This window comes from Gymnodraco acuticeps, unplaced genomic scaffold (genome assembly GCF_902827175.1).
Source record: "Gymnodraco acuticeps unplaced genomic scaffold, fGymAcu1.1, whole genome shotgun sequence".
Taxonomy (NCBI): Eukaryota; Metazoa; Chordata; class Actinopteri; order Perciformes; family Bathydraconidae; genus Gymnodraco; species Gymnodraco acuticeps.
This window is the reverse complement of record NW_022990076.1, coordinates 115110-136298: the sequence shown is the minus strand read 5'-3', so window position 1 is coordinate 136298 and position 21189 is coordinate 115110. Positions and strand designations below refer to the sequence as shown.

Genomic DNA, 21189 nt, shown 5'->3' with positions numbered 1-21189 from the left:
TGAGTACAGTAACGCAGTATTTGACGTGTGTGTGTGTGTGGTGTGTGTGTGTGTGTGTGTGGTTGTGTGTGTGTGTGTGTGTGTGTGTTTGTGTGTGTGTGTGTTGTGTGTGTTGTTGTGTGTGTGTGGTGTGTGTGTGTGTTGTGTGTGTGTGTGTGTGTGTGTGTGTGTGTGTGTGTGTGTGGTGTGTGTGTGTGTGGTGTGTTGGTGTGTGTGGTGTGGTGTGTGTGTTTGTTGTGTGTGTGTGTGTGTGTGTGGAGGGAGGAGGTTTTTATTTGGGTGAGGTGCTCGAGACTCATGTGGATTTTCAATTAAAAGCCCACTTCCCATGCTTCAAATGAATGAGTCAATAACTGTTTTTTTACCTTCTTTGCTCTCGTGTCGGGACAGGTAGACGCAGGACACATTTACGGAGACAACCTGCAGCGTCAGCCTTTCTCGAGGCTGCAACAGAGACGGAAAACTCAAGTATCAGGTGAGAGGAAAAGAGCTGCGGAGAAAACATGAACGCATCATATCATTGAGAATATCGAGAGCAAAATCATTTCCAAGGGACAGAGGTGGTAGTGTTTCAGTCAAGTTGTTCTCAGGCCCCGGCCACACGAGGACGAAAACGGTCGTTTGCGTTACTGTTTAGTGTCATATAGACCGTTCGGCCACACGAGGACGACCGCATACGGCACTAAACGACTGCGGAAACGATAACGGGTCCCAAGGTGGATAGAACGGCATACGCAACGCTCTGGGGGGTCAAAACGGCTCCGTGTTGTACGCCCTATACGATCATTTTCTGATAATGATGAGGCAATAGCCCCGCCTCTCCCCACCTCTGCTGCTCACCCCCGCGTCAAAGTAAACTGCACACTGAATTCAGATTATTTATCTTTCTCTCGATATGGACCTAAACGCGAGTAAAGTCTAATCTGACAGGACGGAGACACCTCTCAAACTACCTAAACTAGTTATAAATATGTTTATTTTTACTGTCGGCCGGGTCACTCATTACTGGATCAGCTGCTGCATGAGACAGACACTGACGCTGTCCGAAGAGAGGGAGGAAAAAGAGAGGCTCCGTGTATTTATATTATTATATTATATAGATTCGTTATTCATTTGTTTTAAAGCTCAATAAATAACAAAGAAGACCTTTGACCGGCACTTTTATAATGTTGTCGGAAGATTTAAACTTTAATACACGTTGACTGGCGAAAAACTCTGCCCGGTTCCCTCGGCCCCCACCGCGGAGAATAAACAGAAGGGCAACCATGACAACCATGCTTCTTCGCTGCTTTTGTGGAGGAAGTTACAGCGCCACGTACAGGCTCCTGCATGTACTGCAGCTTCTCCAGCGGTTGGAGCTAAACGGAGCGGTCTCGTGTGGACAGACACTATCCGGTGAATATTGCGTGTGGACGGAAGCTTGTTTGCGTTTGCGTTAATCCTATGCGTTTAGCCGTTTTCGTCCTCGTGTGGCCGGGGCCTCAATATCAGCAGAGGTGTGAAGTAACTAAGTACATTTAGGTGTGAAGTAACTAAGTACATTTAGGTGTGTAGTAACTAAGTACATTTAGGTATGTAGTAACTAAGTACATTTAGGTGTGAAGTAACTAAGTACATTTACGTGTGAAGTAACTAAGTACATTTAGGTGTGTAGTAACTAAGTACATTTAGGTGTGAAGTAACTAAGTACATTTATGTGTGAAGTAACTAAGTACATTTAGGTGTGAAGTAACTAAGTACATTTAGGTATGTAGTAACTAAGTACATTTAGGTGTGTAGTAACTAAGTACATTTAGGTGTGAAGTAACTAAGTACATTTAGGTGTGAAGTAACTAAGTCCATTTAGGTTTGAAGTAACTAAGTACATTTACGTGTGAAGTAACTAAGTACATTTAGGTGTGAAGTAACTAAGTACATTTAGGTATGTAGTAACTAAGTACATTTAGGTGTGTAGTAACTAAGTACATTTAGGTGTGAAGTAACTCAATCAATCAATCAATGTTTATTTATATAGCCCAATATCACAAATGTTACATTTGTCTCAGTGGACTTTACAGTTTGTACAAAATATCAGTATGACAATATGACACCCTCTGTCCTTAGACCCTCACATCGTACAAGGAAAAACTTCCAAAGAAAACCCACAGTTTAAAGGGGAAAATGGGAGAAACCTCAGGGAGAGCAACAGAGGAGGGATCCCTCTCCCAGGACGGACAGACGTGCAATAGATGCCGTGTGTAAATTGAAAAGATAATACATTTGCAACATAGGTAGTCCAAATGTTTGGAAATGCATGTGTGTATAATAGGAAGATGAATCCACGAGGATATCCATCCAGGACCTATGATCCAGGACCACAGCCACGACTCAAGATCCAGGGCTCGCGATCCAGGACAGAGGAGCGCATGATCATCCATGACTCCGGATCCCGGCGTATATAGACACCAAAAAGAAAGACATTTGGGGAAGCTGGGTTAATGGGAACATGAGAGTACACAGGTATAGACAGAGAGAAGGAAGAAGTAAGATGTCCGCCGACAAACTAAGCCTATATCAGCAAAACTAGGGGCTGGATCTAATCAGCCCTAACTATAAGCTTTATCAAAAAGGAAGGTCTTAAGCGCACTCTTAAAAACGGATAGGGTGTCTGCCGCCCGAACACAAACTGGAAGCTGATTCCACAAATGTGGAGCTTGATAAGAAAAGGCTCTGGCTCCCATTGTACTTTTAGAGACTCTAGGAACAACCAACAACCCTGCATTCTTGGAACGCAATGCCCTAGTAGGACAGTAGGGTATAATGAGTTCTTTAAGGTAAGATGGCGCCTGCCCATTAAGGGCTTTGTAGGCGAGAAGAAGAATTTTAAATTCTATCCTGTGTTCTATAGGGAGCCAGCGTAAGGCAGCCAGAACAGGAGTAATGTGGTCCCTTTTCCTAACTCTGGTTAGTACACGAGCTGCAGCATTTTGAATCAGCTGAAGCGACTTGACTGACTTCTTGGTACACCCTGATAATAAAGAGTTACAATAATCCAGCCTTGAAGTAACAAATGCATGGACTAGTTTCTCTGCATCGTTTTGAGGCAAGATATGCCTGATTTTTGCAATGTTACGTAGATGGAAGTAGGCGGTCCTTGAAATTGATTTTATGTGGGCGTTAAAGGATAAATCCTGATCAAATATAACACCAAGATTCCTTACAGTCTCACTGGAGGCCAAATTAATGCCATCCATAGTTAGTATATCCTTAGATAATTTGTTTCGTAGATTCTTCGGGCCAAGTACAATAACTTCAGTTTTGGTCGTGTTTGACATCAAAAAGTTTAAGGTCATCCACGTTTTTAAGTCCTTAAGGCAGTCTTGAATTTTATTTAGATGATTAATTTCATCAGGCTTGATTGATAAATATAGTTGAGTATCATCCGCATAACAATGAAAGTTTACAGAATGATTCCTTATAATATTGCCTAACGGAAGCATATATAATGTGAACAAAATAGGTCCGAGCACTGAGCCCTGTGGCACTCCATGGCTAACTTTGGTTTGCGTGGAAGATTCATCATTGACACGTACAAACTGAGAGCGTTCAGATAGATAGGACCTAAACCAGTCTAAAGCAGTTCCCTGTATGCCAACTAAGTGCTCTAGTCTTTGCAATAAGATATCATGGTCGATAGTATCAAATGCAGCACTGAGATCGAGCAAAACAAGAATAGAGACACGTCCCTTGTCAGAGGCTATTAGAATGTCATTTGTGACTTTAACCAGAGCTGTCTCTGTGCTAGGATGTGTTCTAAAGCCAGACTGAACATCTTCAAATAAATCATTGTTTTTTAAGTAATCACACAACTGTTTTGCGACCGTTTCTCAATAATTTTTGAGAGGAACGGAACTAAGTACATTTAGGTGTGAAGTAACTAAGTACATTTAGGTGTGTAGTAACTAAGTACATTTAGGTGTGAAGTAACTAAGTACCTTTAGGTGTGTAGTAACTAAGTACATTTAGGTGTGTAGTAACTAAGTACATTTAGGTGTGAAGTAACTAAGTACATTTAGGTGTGAAGTAACTAAGTACATTTAGGTGTGAAGTAACTAAGTACATTTAGGTGTGTAGTAACTAAGTACATTTAGGTATGAAGTAACTAAGTACATTTAGGTGTGAAGTAACTAAGTACATTTAGGTGTGAAGTAACTAAGTACATTTAGGTGTGTAGTAACTAAGTACATTTAGGTATGTAGTAACTAAGTACATTTAGGTATGAAGTAACTAAGTACATTTAGGTATGAAGTAACTAAGTACATTTAGGTATGAAGTAACTAAGTACATTTAGGTGTGTAGTAACTAAGTACATTTAGGTATGAAGTAACTAAGTACATTTAGGTATGAAGTAACTAAGTACATTTAGGTATGAAGTAACTAAGTACATTTAGGTGTGAAGTAACTAAGTACATTTAGGTGTGAAGTAACTAAGTACATTTAGGTGTGTAGTAACTAAGTACATTTAGGTATGTAGTAACTAAGTACATTTAGGTGTGAAGTAACTAAGTACATTTAGGTATGAAGTAACTAAGTACATTTAGGTATGAAGTAACTAAGTACATTTAGGTATGAAGTAACTAAGTACAAACCACAGCACTGAGACTGCTCTTGTAAAGGTCTTTAATGACATCCACTTAAACACAGACAGTGGCAGAACTTCAGTGTTAGTATTATTAGATCTCAGTGCTGCGTTTGACACTGTTGACCACAGCATATTACTAGACCGACTGGAGAACTGGGTGGGACTTTCGGAAACAGTTCTGAATTGGTTTGAATCCTACTTAAAGGACAGAAACAACTTTGTTTCTATAGGTAAATACACATCTGAGTTGACAAATATGACATGTGGGGTTCCTCAAGGCTCCATCTTGGGGCCTCTTCTCTTTAACATCTACATGCTACCACTGGCTCAGATAATGAAGAACAACAAAATAAGTTACCATAGCTATGCAGATGACACACAAATTTACGTAACAATTTCACCAGGAGACTATGCTCCAATTCAAACACTGAGTAAGTGCATTGAACAAATCAATGACTGGATGTGTCAGAACTTTCTCCAATTAAACAAAGATGTGGTAATATACTGAGGTAATGGTTTTTGGAGCCAAGGCAGAACGTATAAAAGTTAGCGCTGAGCTTCAGTCTGCAATGTTCAAAACAACAGATAAAGCCAGAAATCTAGGTGTAGTCATGGACTCTGACCTGAGTTTCAACAGTCACATTAAAACTGTTACTAAATCAGCCTACTATCACCTAAAGAATATATCTAGGATTAAAAGACTAATGTCACAGCAGGATTTGGAAAAAACTTGTCCATGCTTTTATCTTCAGTAGACTCGACTACTGCAATGGTGTCTTCACAGGTCTCACTAAAAAATCTATTAGGAAGCTGCAGCTAATTCAGAACGCTGCTGCTCGAGTCCTCACTAACACTAAGAAAGTGGATCACATCACTCCTGTTCTGAAGTCTTTACACTGGCTTCCTGTGTGTCAAAGAATAGATTTCAAAATACTGCTGCTGGTTTATAAAGCACTGAATGGTTTAGGCCCAAAATACATTTCTGACCTCCTGCTAAATGATGAACCATCCAGATCTCTCAGGTCTTCAGGGACTGGTCAGCTTTCTGTCCCCAGAGTCAGAACTAAACATGGTAAAGCAGCGTTCAGTTATTATGCTCCAAATATCTGGAACAAACTCCCAGAAACCTGCAGGTCCGCTGCAACTCTGACTACTTTTAAATCCAGGCTGAAGACTTTTCTTTTGTCGCTGCTTTTAATTGAACTATTCATATCTTAGACTGCACTGTAACTTTTATCCATGTATTTTTTCTTTTAATGTTTATTTTATTAGCTTTTCTTTTTAATGACTGATTTTAAATGCCATTTTCTTAATCTCTTTCATTTTTTGTAAAGCACTTTGAATTGCCTTGTGTTGGAAAGTGCTATATAAATAAACTTGCCTTGCCTTGCCTTAAGTACATTTAGGTGTGTAGTAACTAAGTACATTTAGGTATGAAGTAACTAAGTACATTTAGGTGTGAAGTAACTAAGTACATTTAGGTGTGAAGTAACTAAGTACATTTAGGTGTGAAGTAACTAAGTACATTTAGGTGTGTAGTAACTAAGTACATTTAGGTATGTAGTAACTAAGTACATTTAGGTGTGAAGTAACTAAGTACATTTAGGTATGAAGTAACTAAGTACATTTAGGTGTGTAGTAACTAAGTACATTTAGGTATGTAGTAACTAAGTACATTTAGGTGTGAAGTAACTAAGTACATTTAGGTGTGAAGTAACTAAGTACATTTAGGTATGTAGTAACTAAGTACATTTAGGTGTGTAGTAACTAAGTACATTTAGGTGTGTAGTAACTAAGTACATTTAGGTGTGAAGTAACTAAGTACATTTAGGTATGAAGTAACTAAGTACATTTAGGTGTGTAGTAACTAAGTACATTTAGGTGTGTAGTAACTAAGTACATTTAGGTGTGAAGTAACTAAGTACATTTAGGTATGAAGTAACTAAGTACATTTAGGTGTGTAGTAACTAAGTACATTTAGGTGTGAAGTAACTAAGTACATTTAGGTATGTAGTAACTAAGTACATTTAGGTGTGAAGTAACTAAGTACATTTAGGTGTGAAGTAACTAAGTACATTTAGGTGTGAAGTAACTAAGTACATTTAGGTTTGAAGTAACTAAGTACATTTAGGTATGTAGTAACTAAGTACATTTAGGTGTGAAGTAACTAAGTACATTTAGGTGTGTAGTAACTAAGTACATTGACCTCATGAAGCTGACTGAGACCCCGTTTACACGAGGCCGTAACAAAACGATAGAAACGGACCCCGCAAACAATAACGGGTCCCAAGGTGGATAGATCTGCAAAGCTGTCATCAAGGCAAACGGGGGCTACTTTGAAGAATCTAAAATAAAAATAATATTCTGTATTGTTTAACACTTTTTTGTTTACTAGATAATTCCATATGTGTTCTTTTATAGTTTTGATGTCTTCAGTATTCATCTAGATCAGTGTTTCTCAAACGTTTTCATACCAAGGACCATTTAACCAATAAAAAAACACTTGCGGACCACCTAACTCCACAAATATCCAAAATCCCATCGTTTTTCAAGAACAGATTACAAATCGCCTGAAAATTGTACAAACAAGTGGCAACATGTGTGACGAAGGTGTTGCGCTGGGCTATATCATGCAATCGAAAGTAAAACATAAGCTCGCTCCATTGCAGAGATATTCCCACAAGAGTGCGGAAAACTTTAATGTATTTATTTCTAATGTGAACTTTTACCAATATACTCACGGACCACTAGGGGGCACTCACGGACCACCAGGGGTCAGTGGACCACACTTTGAGAAGCACTGATCTACAAAGTAGAAACAAAATTGAATAAACAAAAACCATTGAATGAGAAGGTGTGTCCAGACTGTTGACTGTACTGTATATTAACTTCTAATATGCCGTACCTTTTTATTCAGATGAAATGCTGCATGTTGCTGCAGAGAGATGGGAAAGACAGATGTTGTATTGAATAATCAGAGAGGGCAAAAGTACATACATCCTTTACTCAAGTAGAAGTACAGATACTCGTGTTTAAAAATACTCTGGTGAAAGTAGAAGTACTGACTAAACTTCTTTACTCAAGTGAAAGTAAAGAGGCTTTGAAATGTACTTCAGTAAAAAGTACCCATAACTAGCAGCTGCTTTAAAGAGTACCTGACCTCCCTTTATATTAATAGAACAATAATGTCATTGTTAGCTAATGAATGTTTCCATGCTGAACAACGGCAACATGACAACGTTTCCATTGGTCCCTCTTCTTTAGAGAAGACCAGGAAATGATGGATACACGGATCGTGTTCAAATCAATAGGCACGCAATGACTCTAAAGAATAATGATCACGCATCAAACACACATTCAGACTAAAGGAACCAGCTGTTTGGGAAATGTGAGAAGTAGAAAGTACAGGTATTTGAGTTCAACATGTGAGAAGTAGAAAGTACAGGTATTTGAGTTCAACATGTAAGAAGTAGAAAGTACAGGTATTTGAGTTCAACATGTAAGAAGTAGAAAGTACAGGTATTTGTGTTCAACATGTGAGAAGTAGAAAGTACAGGTATTTGAGTTCAACATGTAAGAAGTAGAAAGTACAGGTATTTGAGTTCAACATGTAAGAAGTAGAAAGTACAGGTATTTGAGTTCAACATGTAAGAAGTAGAAAGTACAGGTATTTGAGTTCAACATGTAAGAAGTAGAAAGTACAGGTATTTGAGTTCAACATGTAAGAAGTAGAAAGTACAGGTATTTGAGTTCAACATGTAAGAAGTAGAAAGTACAGGTATTTGGTTCAACATGTAAGAAGTAGAAAGTACAGGTATTTGAGTTCAACATGTAAGAAGTAGAAAGTACAGGTATTTGTGTTCAACATGTAAGAAGTAGAAAGTACAGGTATTTGAGTTCAACATGTGAGAAGTAGAAAGTACAGGTATTTGAGTTCAACATGTAAGAAGTAGAAAGTACAGGTATTTGTGTTCAACATGTAAGAAGTAGAAAGTACAGGTATTTGTGTTCAACATGTAAGAAGTAGAAAGTACAGGTATTTGAGTTCAACATGTAGAAGTAGAAAGTTACAGGTATTTGTGTTCAACATGTAAGAAGTAGAGAAGAAAGTAAGGTATTTGAGTTCAACATGTGAGAAGTAGAAAGTAGAGGTATTTGAGTTCAACATGTAAGAAGTAGAAAGTACAAGTATTGTGTTCAACATGTAAGAAGTAGAAAGTACAGGTATTTGTGTTCAACATGTAAGAAGTAGAAAGTACAGGTATTTGGGTTCAACATGTGAGAAGTAGAAAGTAGAGGTATTTGTGTTCAACATGTGAGAAGTAGAAAGTACAGGTATTTGTGTTCAACATGTAAGAAGTAGAAAGTACAGGTATTTGTGTTCAACATGTAAGAAGTAGAAAGTACAGGTATTTGTGTTCAACATGTAAGAAGTAGAAAGTACAGGTATTTGGGTTCAACATGTGAGAAGTAGAAAGTAGAGGTATTTGTGTTCAACATGTGAGAAGTAGAAAGTACAGGTATTTGTGTTCAACATGTAAGAAGTAGAAAGTACAGGTATTTGAGTTCAACATGTGAGAAGTAGAAAGTACAGGTATTTGAGTTCAACATGTAAGAAGTAGAAAGTACAGGTATTTGAGTTCAACATGTAAGAAGTAGAAAGTACAAGTATTTGTGTTCAACATGTAAGAAGTAGAAAGTACAGGTATTTGTGTTCAACATGTGAGAAGTAGAAAGTACAGGTATTTGTGTTCAACATGTAAGAAGTAGAAAGTACAGGTATTTGTGTTCAACATGTAAGAAGTAGAAAGTACAGGTATTTGAGTTCAACATGTGAGAAGTAGAAAGTACAGGTATTTGTGTTCAACATGTAAGAAGTAGAAAGTACAGGTATTTGTGTTCAACATGTAAGAAGTAGAAAGTACAGGTATTTGTGTTCAACATGTAAGAAGTAGAAAGTACAGGTATTTGAGTTCAACATGTGAGAAGTAGAAAGTACAGGTATTAGGGTTCAACATGTAAGAAGTAGAAAGTACAGGTATTTGAGTTCAACATGTAAGAAGTAGAAAGTACAGGTATTTGAGTTCAACATGTAAGAAGTAGAAAGTACAGGTATTTGAGTTCAACATGTAAGAAGTAGAAAGTACAAGTATTTGTGTTCAACATGTAAGAAGTAGAAAGTACAGGTATTTGTGTTCAACATGTAAGAAGTAGAAAGTACAGGTATTTGAGTTCAACATGTGAGAAGTAGAAAGTAGAGGTATTTGTGTTCAACATCTGAGAAGTAGAAAGTACAGGTATTTGTGTTCAACATGTAAGAAGTAGAAAGTACAGGTATTTGTGTTCAACATGTAAGAAGTAGAAAGTACAGGTATTTGTGTTCAACATGTAAGAAGTAGAAAGTACAGGTATTTGTGTTCAACATGTAAGAAGTAGAAAGTACAGGTATTTGAGTTCAACATGTAAGAAGTAGAAAGTACAGGGTATTGAGTTCAACATGTAAGAAGTAGAAAGTACAGGTATTTGAGTTCAACATGTAGAGTAGAAGTACAGTTGGTCATACATGTAGAAGTAAAGTACAGGTATTTGAGTTCAACATGTAAGAAGTAGAAAGTACAGGTATTTGTGTTCAACATGTAAGAAGTAGAAAGTACAGGTATTTGAGTTCAACATGTAAGAAGTAGAAAGTACAGGTATTTGAGTTCAACATGTAAGAAGTAGAAAGTACAGGTATTTGAGTTCAACATGTGAGAAGTAGAAAGTAGAGGTATTTGTGTTCAACATGTGAGAAGTAGAAAGTACAGGTATTTGTGTTCAACATGTGAGAAGTAGAAAGTACAGGTATTTGTGTTCAACATGTAAGAAGTAGAAAGTACAGGTATTGTGTTCAACATGTGAGAAGTAGAAAGTACAGGTATTTGAGTTCAACATGTGAGAAGTAGAAAGTACAGGTATTTGAGTTCAACATGTAAGAAGTAGAAAGTACAGGTATTAGGGTTCAACATGTAAGAAGTAGAAAGTACAGGTATTAGGGTTCAACATGTAAGAAGTAGAAAGTACAGGTATTTGTGTTCAACATGTAAGAAGTAGAAAGTACAGGTATTTGAGTTCAACATGTAAGAAGTAGAAAGTACAGGTATTTGAGTTCAACATGTAAGAAGTAGAAAGTACAGGTATTTGAGTTCAACATGTAAGAAGTAGAAAGTACAGGTATTTGTGTTCAACATGTAAGAAGTAGAAAGTACAGGTATTTGAGTTCAACATGTAAGAAGTAGAAAGTTCAGGTATTTGTGTTCAACATGTGAGAAGTAGAAAGTACAGGTATTTGAGTTCAACATGTAAGAAGTAGAAAGTTCAGGTATTTGTGTTCAACATGTAAGAAGTAGAAAGTACAGGTATTTGAGTTCAACATGTGAGAAGTAGAAAGTACAGGTATTTGAGTTCAACATGTAAGAAGTAGAAAGTTCAGGTATTTGTGTTCAACATGTAAGAAGTAGAAAGTTCAGGTATTTGTGTTCAACATGTAAGAAGTAGAAAGTTCAGGTATTTGTGTTCAACATGTGAGAAGTAGAAAGTACAGGTATTTGAGTTCAACATGTAAGAAGTAGAAAGTTCAGGTATTTGTGTTCAACATGTAAGAAGTAGAAAGTTCAGGTATTTGAGTTCAACATGTAAGAAGTAGAAAGTTCAGGTATTTGTGTTCAACATGTAAGAAGTCAAAGTAAAAAGTCGTCAGTAAAATAAGTAGTGGAGTAAAGTACTGGCACCAGAAAAATGTACTTAAGTACAGTAACAAAGGATTTGTACTCCACTACTTCCCACCTCTGTGTGTAATCATTGAGTTTTGTTTCCCCATCAGTTAGTTGACGGGGAGATGTTCCCCCCCACTGTGGCTGATGCCCCCGTTAAGATGAGCTACCCCCCCGGGACGCCCCCTGAGAATCAGATGGCGATCGGACAGGAAGTGTTCGGGCTGCTTCCTGGTTTGGGGATGTTTGCGACGCTTTGGCTGAGAGAGCACAACCGAGTGTGTGACATCCTGAAGAGAGAGCACCCCACCTGGGGGGACGAGCAGCTGTTCCAGACCGCCCGCCTCATCATCATCGGTGAGAGGGGACACCTTTAAAGATCACCTATTATGCAAAATCCTCTTCTTCATGTCTCTTCTACATCAGCATGTGTCCCCTCTTCTTCATCAACATGTGTCCCCTCTTCTACATCAACATGTGTCCACTCTTCTACATCAACATGTGTCCCCTCTTCTACATCAACATGTGTCCACTCTTCTTCATGTCTCTTCTTCATCAACATGTGTCCCCTCTTCTCCATGTCTCTTCTACATCAACATGTGTCCCCTCTTCTACATCAACATGTGTCCACTCTTCTTCATGTCTCTTCTTCATCAACATGTGTCCCCTCTTCTTCATGTCTCTTCTACATCAGCATGTGTCCCCTCTTCTACATAGACATGTGTCCCCTCTTCTTCATGTCTCTTCTACATCAACATGTGTCCCCTCTTCTACATCAACATGTGTCCCCTCTTCTTCATGTCTCTTCTTCATCAACACGTGTCCCCTCTTCTTCATGTCTCTTCTTCATCAACATGTGTCCCCTCTTCTACATCAACATGTGTCCCCTCTTCTTCATGTCTCTTCTTCATCAACATGTGTCCCCTCTTCTTCATGTCTCTTCTTCATCAACATGTGTCCCCTCTTCTTCATGTCTCTTCTACATCAACATGTGTCCCCTCTTCTTCATGTCTCTTCTACATCAACATGTGTCCCCCTCTTCTCCATGTCTCTTCTTCATCAACATGTGTCCCCTCTTCTTCATGTCTCTTCTTCATCAACATGTGTCCCCTCTTCTTCATGTCTCTTCTACATCAACATGTGTCCCCTCTTCTTCATGTCTCTTCTACATCAACATGTGTCCCCTCTTCTTCATGTCTCTTCTACATCAACATGTGTCCCCTCTTCTTCATGTCTCTCCTACATCAACATGTGGTCCCCTCTTCTTCATGTCTCTTCTACATCAACATGTTGTCCCCTCTTCTTCATGTCTCTTTTACATCAACATGTGTCCCCTCTTCTTCATGTCTCTTCTACATCAACATGTGTCCCCTCTTCTTCATGTCTCTTCTACATCAACATGTGTCCCCTCTTCTTCACGTCTCTCTACATCAACATGTGTCCCCTCTTCTTCATGTCTCTTCTACATCAACATTCTGTCCCCTCTTCTTCATGTCTCTTCTACATCAACATGTTGTCCCCTCTTCTTCATGTCTCTTCTACATCAACATGTGTCCCCTCTTCTTCATGTCTCTTCTACATCAACATGTGTCCCCTCTTCTTCATGTCTCTTCTACATCAACATGTGTCCCCTCTTCTTCATGTCTCTTCTACATCTTCATGTGTCCCCTCTTCTTCATGTCTCTTCTACATCAACATGTGTCCCCTCTTCTTCACGTCTCTTCTACATCAACATGTGTCCCCTCTTCTTCACGTCTCTTCTACATCAACATGTGTCCCCTCTTCTTCATGTCTCTTCTACATCAACATCTGTCCCCTCTTCTTCATGTCTCTTCTACATCAACATGTGTCCCCTCTTCTTCATGTCTCTTCTACATCAACATGTGTCCCCTCTTCTTCATGTCTCTTCTACATCAACATGTGTCCCCTCTTCTCCATGTCTCTTCTACATCAACATGTGTCCCCTCTTCTTCATGTCTCTTCTACATCAACATGTGTCCCCTCTTCTTCATGTCTCTTCTACATCTTCATGTGTCCCCTCTTCTTCATGTCTCTTCTACATCAACATGTGTCCCCTCTTCTTCACGTCTCTTCTACATCAACATCTGTCCCCTCTTCTTCATGTCTCTTCTACATCAACATGTGTCCCCTCTTCTTCATGTCTCTTCTACATCAACATGTGTCCCCTCTTCTTCATGTCTCTTCTACATCAACATGTGTCCCCTCTTCTCCATGTCTCTTCTACATCAACATGTGTCCCCTCTTCTTCATGTCTCTTCTACATCAACATGTGTCCCTCTTCTTCATGTCTCTTCTACATCAACATGTGTCCCCTCTTCTTCATGTCTCTTCTACATCAACATGTGTCCCCTCTTCTTCATGTCTCTTCTACATCAACATGTGTCCCCTCTTCTTCATGTCTCTTCTACATCAACATGTGTCCCCTCTTCTTCATGTCTCTTCTACAATCAACATGTGCCCCTCCTTCTTCATGTCTCTTCTACATCAGCATGTGTCCCCTCTTCTTCACGTCTCTTCTACATCTTCATGTGTCCCCTCTTCTTCATGTCTTTCTACATCAACATGTGTCCCCTTCTTCTTCACGTCTCTTCTACATCAACATGTGTCCCCTCTTCTTCATGTCTCTTCTACATCAACATGTGTCCCCCTCTTCTTCACGTCTCTTCACATCAAACATGTGTCCCCTCTTCTTCATGTCTCTTCTACATCAACATCTGTCCTCCCTCTTCTTCATGTCTCTTCTACATCAACATGTGTCCCTCTTCTTCATGTCTCTTCTACATCAACATGTGTCCCCCCTCTTCTTCATGTCTCTTCTCTCAAACATGTGTCCCCTCTTCTTCATGTCTCTTCTACATCCACATGTGTCCCACTCTTCTTCATGTCTCTTCTACATCTTTCATGTGTCCCCCTCTTCTTCATGTCTCTTCTACATCAACATGTGTCCCCTCTTCTTCACGTCTCTTCTACATCAACATGTGTCCCCTCTTCTTCACGTCTCTTCTACATCAACATGTGTCCCCTCTTCTTCATGTCTCTTCTACATCAACATCTGTCCCCTCTTCTTCATGTCTCTTCTACATCAACATGTGTCCCCTCTTCTTCATGTCTCTTCTACATCAAACATGTGTCCCCTCTTCTTCATGTCTCTTCTACATCAACATGTGTCCCTCTTCTTCTCCATGTCTCTTCTACATCAACATGTGTCCCCTCTTCTTCATGTCTCTTCTACATCAACATGTGTCCCCTCTTCTTCATGTCTTCTTCTACATCTTCATGTGTCCCCTCTTCTTCATGTCTCTCCTTTCTACATCAACATGTGTCCCCTCTTCTTCACGTCTCTTCTACATCAACATCTGCCCCCTCTTCTTCATGTCTCTTCTACATCAACATGTGTCCCCTCTTCTTCATGTCTCTTCTACATCAACATGTGTCCCCTCTTCTTCATGTCTCTTCTACATCAACATGTGTCCCCTCTTCTCCATGTCTCTTCTACATCAACATGTGTCCCCTCTTCTTCATGTCTCTTCTACATCAACATGTGTCCCCTCTCTTCATGTCTCTTCTACATCAACATGTGTCCCCTCTTCTTCATGTCTCTTCTACATCTTAATGTGTCCCCTCTTCTTCATGTCTCTTCTACATCAACATGTGTCCCCTCTTCTTCACGTCTCTTCTACATCAACATGTGTCCCCTCTTCTTCACGTCTCTTCTACATCAACATGTGTCCCCTCTTCTTCATGTCTCTTCTACATCAACATCTTTCCCCTCTTCTTCATGTCTCTTCTACATCAACATGTGTCCCCTCTTCTTCATGTCTCTTTCTACATCAACATGTGTCCCCTCTTCTTCATGTCTCTTCTACATCAAACCTGTGTCCCCTCTTCTCCATGTCTCTCTACATCAACATGTGTCCCCTCTTCTTCATGTCTCTTCTACATCAACATGTGTCCCCTCTTCTTCATGTCTCTTCTACATCTTCATGTGTCCCCTCTTCTTCATGTCTCTTCTACATCAACATGTGTCCCCTCTTCTTCACGTCTCTTCTACATCAACATCTGTCCCCTCTTCTTCATGTCTCTTCTACATCAACATGTGTCCCCTCTTCTTCATGTCTCTTCTACATCAACATGTGTCCCCTCTTCTTCATGTCTCTTCTACATCAACATGTGTCCCCTCTTCTCCATGTCTCTTCTACATCAACATGTGTCCCCTCTTCTTCATGTCTCTTCTACATCAACATGTGTCCCCTCTTCTTCATGTCTCTTCTACATCAACATGTGTCCCCCTCTTCTTCATGTCTCTTCTACATCAACATGTGTCCCCTCTTCTTCATGTCTCTTCTACATCAACATGTGTCCCCTCTTCTTCATGTCTCTTCTACATCAACATGTGTCCCCTCTGTGGAAAGAGACTCTGAACGTTTCATGAACAAAGATTCTCTCTCTTTTTCTCCTGATCCATTTCTATAAAAACCTGTCTGAAAATGAGCTGATCAGATTTTGGCCACTTCAAAGTCAACTTTATTGTCAATCTTTCAGTTTGTGTGTACAGACAGAGAGATCGAGATACTGTTTCCCACAATCCAGAATACAAAAAATACACCACCTTCACCAGCTTTGAGAACACTTTCATGATCAATCATTATAAAACATATCATATCTATTATTCTGAAATGGACCAATCTGCACAACGACTACTTTTACTGTCTTTCACTATATTTAGATGAGAATACTTTTCTACTTTTACTTGAGGAACATTTTGAATGCAGGACTTTTACTGTAACAGAGTATTCCTACACTCTGGTACTTCTACTTTTACTAAGTACAAGACCTGAGTACTTCTACTTTTACTCAAGTACAAGACCTGAGTACTTCTACTTTTACTGAAGTACAAGATCTGAGTACTTCTACTTTTACTCAAGATCTGAGTACTTCTACTTTTACTCAAGTACAAGACCTGAGAACTTCTACTTTAACTCAAGTACAAGATCTGAGTACTTCTACTTTTACTCAAGTACAAGATCTGAGTACTCTACTTTTACTCAAGTACAAGACCTGAGAACTTCTACTTTAACTCAAGTACAAGATCTGAGTACTTCTACTTTTACTCAAGTACAAGATCTGAGTACTTCTACTTTTACTGAAGTACAAGATCTGAGTACTTCTACTGTTACTCAAGTACAAGATCTGAGTACTTCTACTTTTACTCAAGAACAATATCTGAGTACTTTTACTTTTACTCAAGTACAAGATCTGAGTACTTCTACTTTTACTCAAGTACAAGACCTGAGTACTTCTACTTTTACTCAAGAACAATATCTGAGTACTTTTACTTTTACTCAAGTACAAGATCTGAGTACTTCTACTTTTACTCAAGTACAAGACCTGAGTACTTCTACTTTTACTCAAGAACAATATCTGAGTACTTTTACTTTTACTCAAGTACAAGATCTGAGTACTTTTACTTTTACTCAAGTACAAGATCTGAGTACTTCTACTTTTACTACAAGATCTGAGTACTTCTACTTTTACTACAAGATCTGAGTACTTGTACCCCCTTTATTTGTCAGAAAAAGTACTGTAAGCGTATAATCAGCACTTTAGAAACAGGAAGTGGAATAGAGGGGTATGAGGCGTGGCTCGAACGGGTGAGCTGTTTGGTATTTTGAGCAAAACACTTCATAGACATGTTTTATATATATTTGTATATGAGACCTACGCTATTGCCTAAAGATACCATGATAGGTGACCTTTAACTTATGCAGAGAAACAGGAAACAAAGGTGGGGGTTAGGGCAACTAATCATTTACATTAAAGCCTACCAAATGGTGAACAAAGGAGGGACAGAAGACATGTTAATTGTATCAGATAACACCCGGACGATAATCGCCTCACAAAGCTCCCAGCGGCACCTTTCTGTCTGTCGAGGGCTCGGTAACAGAAGGAAGCCAAGAGACAACAAGGAACTGAAGGATATTTAAATGATTCATTTCCATGATAGTCAACTAAGGGATTTAATCAAGGGGTTTCAGGGGGGGGGGGGGGGGACTTAGAGAAGTCTCTGCAGAACATTTACATGATAAAATACCTATAGCTCCTCCTGGGAACCAAGGGACAAAAATGTCTTCAAATGTAATTTAATTTGTGATTTCCTACATAAAAAACCATCTAGCAATTTAGACTTTTCTTATATAATGTTTTAATTTCACAGTAGAGGACGTCAAGATCATTTTTAGTGTGAAAACACGCCAACATTAACACACTATAGAGAAGGGAAACCCCCCCAAAAAGCATAGCAGGGTCTCTTTAATATTATTAATATGAATAGAACAATAATGTCATTGTTAGCTAATGAATGTTTCCATGCTGAACAACGGCAACATGACAACGTTTCCATTGGTCCCTCTTCTTTAGAGAAGACCAGGAAATGATGGATACACGGATCGTGTTCAAATCAATAGGCACGCAATGACTCTAAAGAATAATGATCACGCATCAAACACACATTCAGACTAAAGGAACCAGCTGTTTGGAGAATGAGAGAAGTAGAAAGTACAAGTATTTGAGTTCAACATGTAAGAAGTAGAAATTACAGGTATTTGTGTTCAACATGTAAGAAGTAGAAAGTACAGGTATTTGGGTTCAACATGTAAGAAGTAGAAAGTACAGGTATTTGAGTTCAACATGTAAGAAGTAGAAAGTTCAGGTATTTGAGTTCAACATGTAAGAAGTAGAAAGTACAGGTATTTGTATTCAACATGTAAGAAGTAGAAAGTACAGGTATTTGTGTTCAACATGTAAGAAGTATAAAGTACAGGTATTTGTGTTCAACATGTGAGAAGTAGAAAGTACAGGTATTTGAGTTCAACATGAGAGAAGTAGAAAGTACAGGTATTTGTGTTCAACATGTAAGAAGTAGAAATTACAGGTATTTGTGTTCAACATGTAAGAAGTAGAAAGTACAGGTATTTGTGTTCAACATGTAAGAAGTATAAAGTACAGGTATTTGAGTTCAACATGTAAGAAGTAGAAAGTACAGGTATTTGAGTTCAACATGTAAGAAGTAGAAAGTACAGGTATTTGTATTCAACATGTAAGAAGTAGAAAGTACAGGTATTTGTGTTCAACATGTAAGAAGTATAAAGTACAGGTATTTGTGTTCAACATGTGAGAAGTAGAAAGTACAGGTATTTGTGTTCAACATGTAAGAAGTAGAAAGTACAGGTATTTGTGTTCAACATGTAAGAAGTAGAAAGTACAGGTATTTGGGTTCAAAATGTAAGAAGTCAAAGTAAAAAGTCGTCAGAAAAATAAGTAGTGGAGTAAAGTACTGATACCAGAAACATGTACTTAAGTACAGTAACAAAGTATTTGTACTCCACTACTTCCCACCTCTGGTCATGAGGTCCTCTAACTGAGTTTGAGCCTGTTGTGTAGATATTAAGTATAACAGAGGACGTATGTATTTGGTTTAATTCTCATCCCTGTGTGTGTGCTCTCCTCAGGTGAGACGATCCGCATCGTGATCGAGGAGTACGTGCAGCACCTCAGTGGATATCTCCTGAAGCTGAAGTTCGACCCCACGCTGCTCTTCAAGTCTAACTTCCAGTACGGGAACCGCATCTCTCTGGAGTTCACGCAGCTGTACCACTGGCACCCCCTCATGCCCGACAGCTTCCTGATCAGCGGAGACCAGGTGACATATCCCCAGTTCCTCTTCAACACCTCCGTGCTCACACACTACGGCATCGAGAAGCTGGTGGACGCCTTCTCCAAACAGGTGGCCGGACAGGTAATAAAGCGCACAAACACCCATCAAACCCTTACATTGCACTGTTAGTAGCTCAATTGTGGGACATAATCTGCAGTATATGCATGAAAATGAGTACTTTTTTTCTGTATTTAAGTAGAATTGAGAGCTCTTAAACTAAGATTTCTGCACACCCAACATGTGTGCAGAAATCAAGCTTATGCAATATGATGTTTTGTTTGTAGATTACTCATCAGTTTATTTATATAGCACGTTTCAACACAAGGTAATTCAAAGTGCTTTACACATAGGGTAGCAGAATCACATTATTAAATGACCTTTAAAACCAGGAAGGGCAAACATTATACTATACATGAAGATTAGAAGATAGATGTATGTACTACAGTATATATCTGAGAATATAGTATATGCATATCAATAACTTATACTCAAAATCATTTTTTTTAAAGGATACCATCATCTAACAGCCTCCAGATAAATATGTGTAATATACTACAGTATATGTCTGAGAAAGTCACAATCCTGTGCATGTTATATCCAATAATCTGGGAAAAAGCATACTTCTTGCAGCACACTGACATTATTAATTGTAGATTGAAGTGCATGTGTGGAAGGAGGTTATATCTCACATTTTGATTCCTGTTTTATATTGATCATATTTGAATGATGTGCCCTTTAAATTAGTCTAAATGAACTCTCTTAAAACTCTCTAACCCTCTCTAATATATCATATTCCAATTACAATCGAAACCTAAGCTCGCTCCATTGCGGAGATATTCCCGCGAGAGTGCGGAAAATTGAAATGTATTTATTTCAAATGTGAAATGTTATACTCACGGACCACTAGGGGGCGCTCACGGACTACCAGTGCTCCACGGACCACACTTTGAGAAGCACTGCTCTTGATGGTCTGTCCTTCATATTTTTTCATAACATTATCATAGGAAAATAAGAGAAACACAAAAAAGACTTATTTCCCCCTTGACAGTTAATGACAATAAAAGCCTTGAATCTTGAATCAAACTATTTTATCTGTGTTGCTCTGTTGGAGGAGACTGACCTCAGATTTTCATTGTCATATCTACACTGTAGCTTTGTACACATGACAATAAAAGCATTGAAACTCTGTCCCACAGATCGGCGGGGGCCACAACATCCACCCTGTGGTGACTAAAGTGGCCGTGGGGACGATAAAAGAGTCGCGGCAGCTTCGCATGCAGCCCTTCAACGAGTACAGGAAGCGATTCAACCTGAGGCCGTACACTTCCTTCAGACAGTTCTCAGGTGAGAGGAGACAAGACAACACAAAGGGGCTTTATTGGCATGACCACATTTTCAATCAATCAACAACTTTATTAATCCCGCAAGGGGCAATTGGTTATGAGCAGCAGCTTATGTCATGAACACAGGCAGGAACGTACAAGAAGAAAACACACAGAGACACCCGGGAGCACGGATGTGGATCATTCCAATGTACACTATAAATAGTTCAAAGCATCACAATAATAAATAAATAATCAAGTTACATTTTAAACATAGTATTAACAAAGCATTCTGCACAAGGCGTTATAACAGAACAAAACACGAATATATACTGTGTGTGTGTGTGTGTGTGTGTGTGTGTGTGTGTGTGTGTGTGTGTGTGTGTGTGTGTGTGTGTGTGTGTGTGTGTGTGTGTGTGTGTGTGTGTGTGTGTGTGTGTGTGTGTGTGTGTGTGTGTGTGTGTGTGTGTGTGTGTGTGTGTGTGTGTGTGTGTGTGTGTGTGTGTGTGTGTGTGGCCGCTCTCACTTTATATTAAGGTGCACAAATTCACCATCAACTAGTTGGCAGTATGTTGGCTCTTTGTCAGTCAGAATAAAACACTTATTAATGCCTTAAAAATGTCCATAGCAGCGTAAAGTGACTAAGGGGTCTAACAGGGAGGTTCTGAAGAGCTGGGTTTTGAGGGTTTGAGTGTGAATAGTTTGACCATTTAGGAAAAACCTCTTTTATTTTTCTTGCTAAAAGTTAGATAGGAAGATTAT

The 21189-nt window shown here is 38.9% G+C and overlaps 1 protein-coding gene across 1 annotated transcript in view; it reads left to right on the top strand.

Moving 5' to 3' along the window:
• LOC117546073 (prostaglandin G/H synthase 1-like) overlaps positions 1-21189 on the top strand; it is a 45113-nt gene that overhangs the window by 20845 nt on the left and 3079 nt on the right. The window contains 5 exon segments of the mRNA XM_034216160.1: positions 391-447; positions 449-475; positions 11481-11727; positions 18900-19186; positions 20302-20449. Of these exon segments, the coding sequence (XP_034072051.1) occupies positions 391-447; positions 449-475; positions 11481-11727; positions 18900-19186; positions 20302-20449 (766 nt within the window).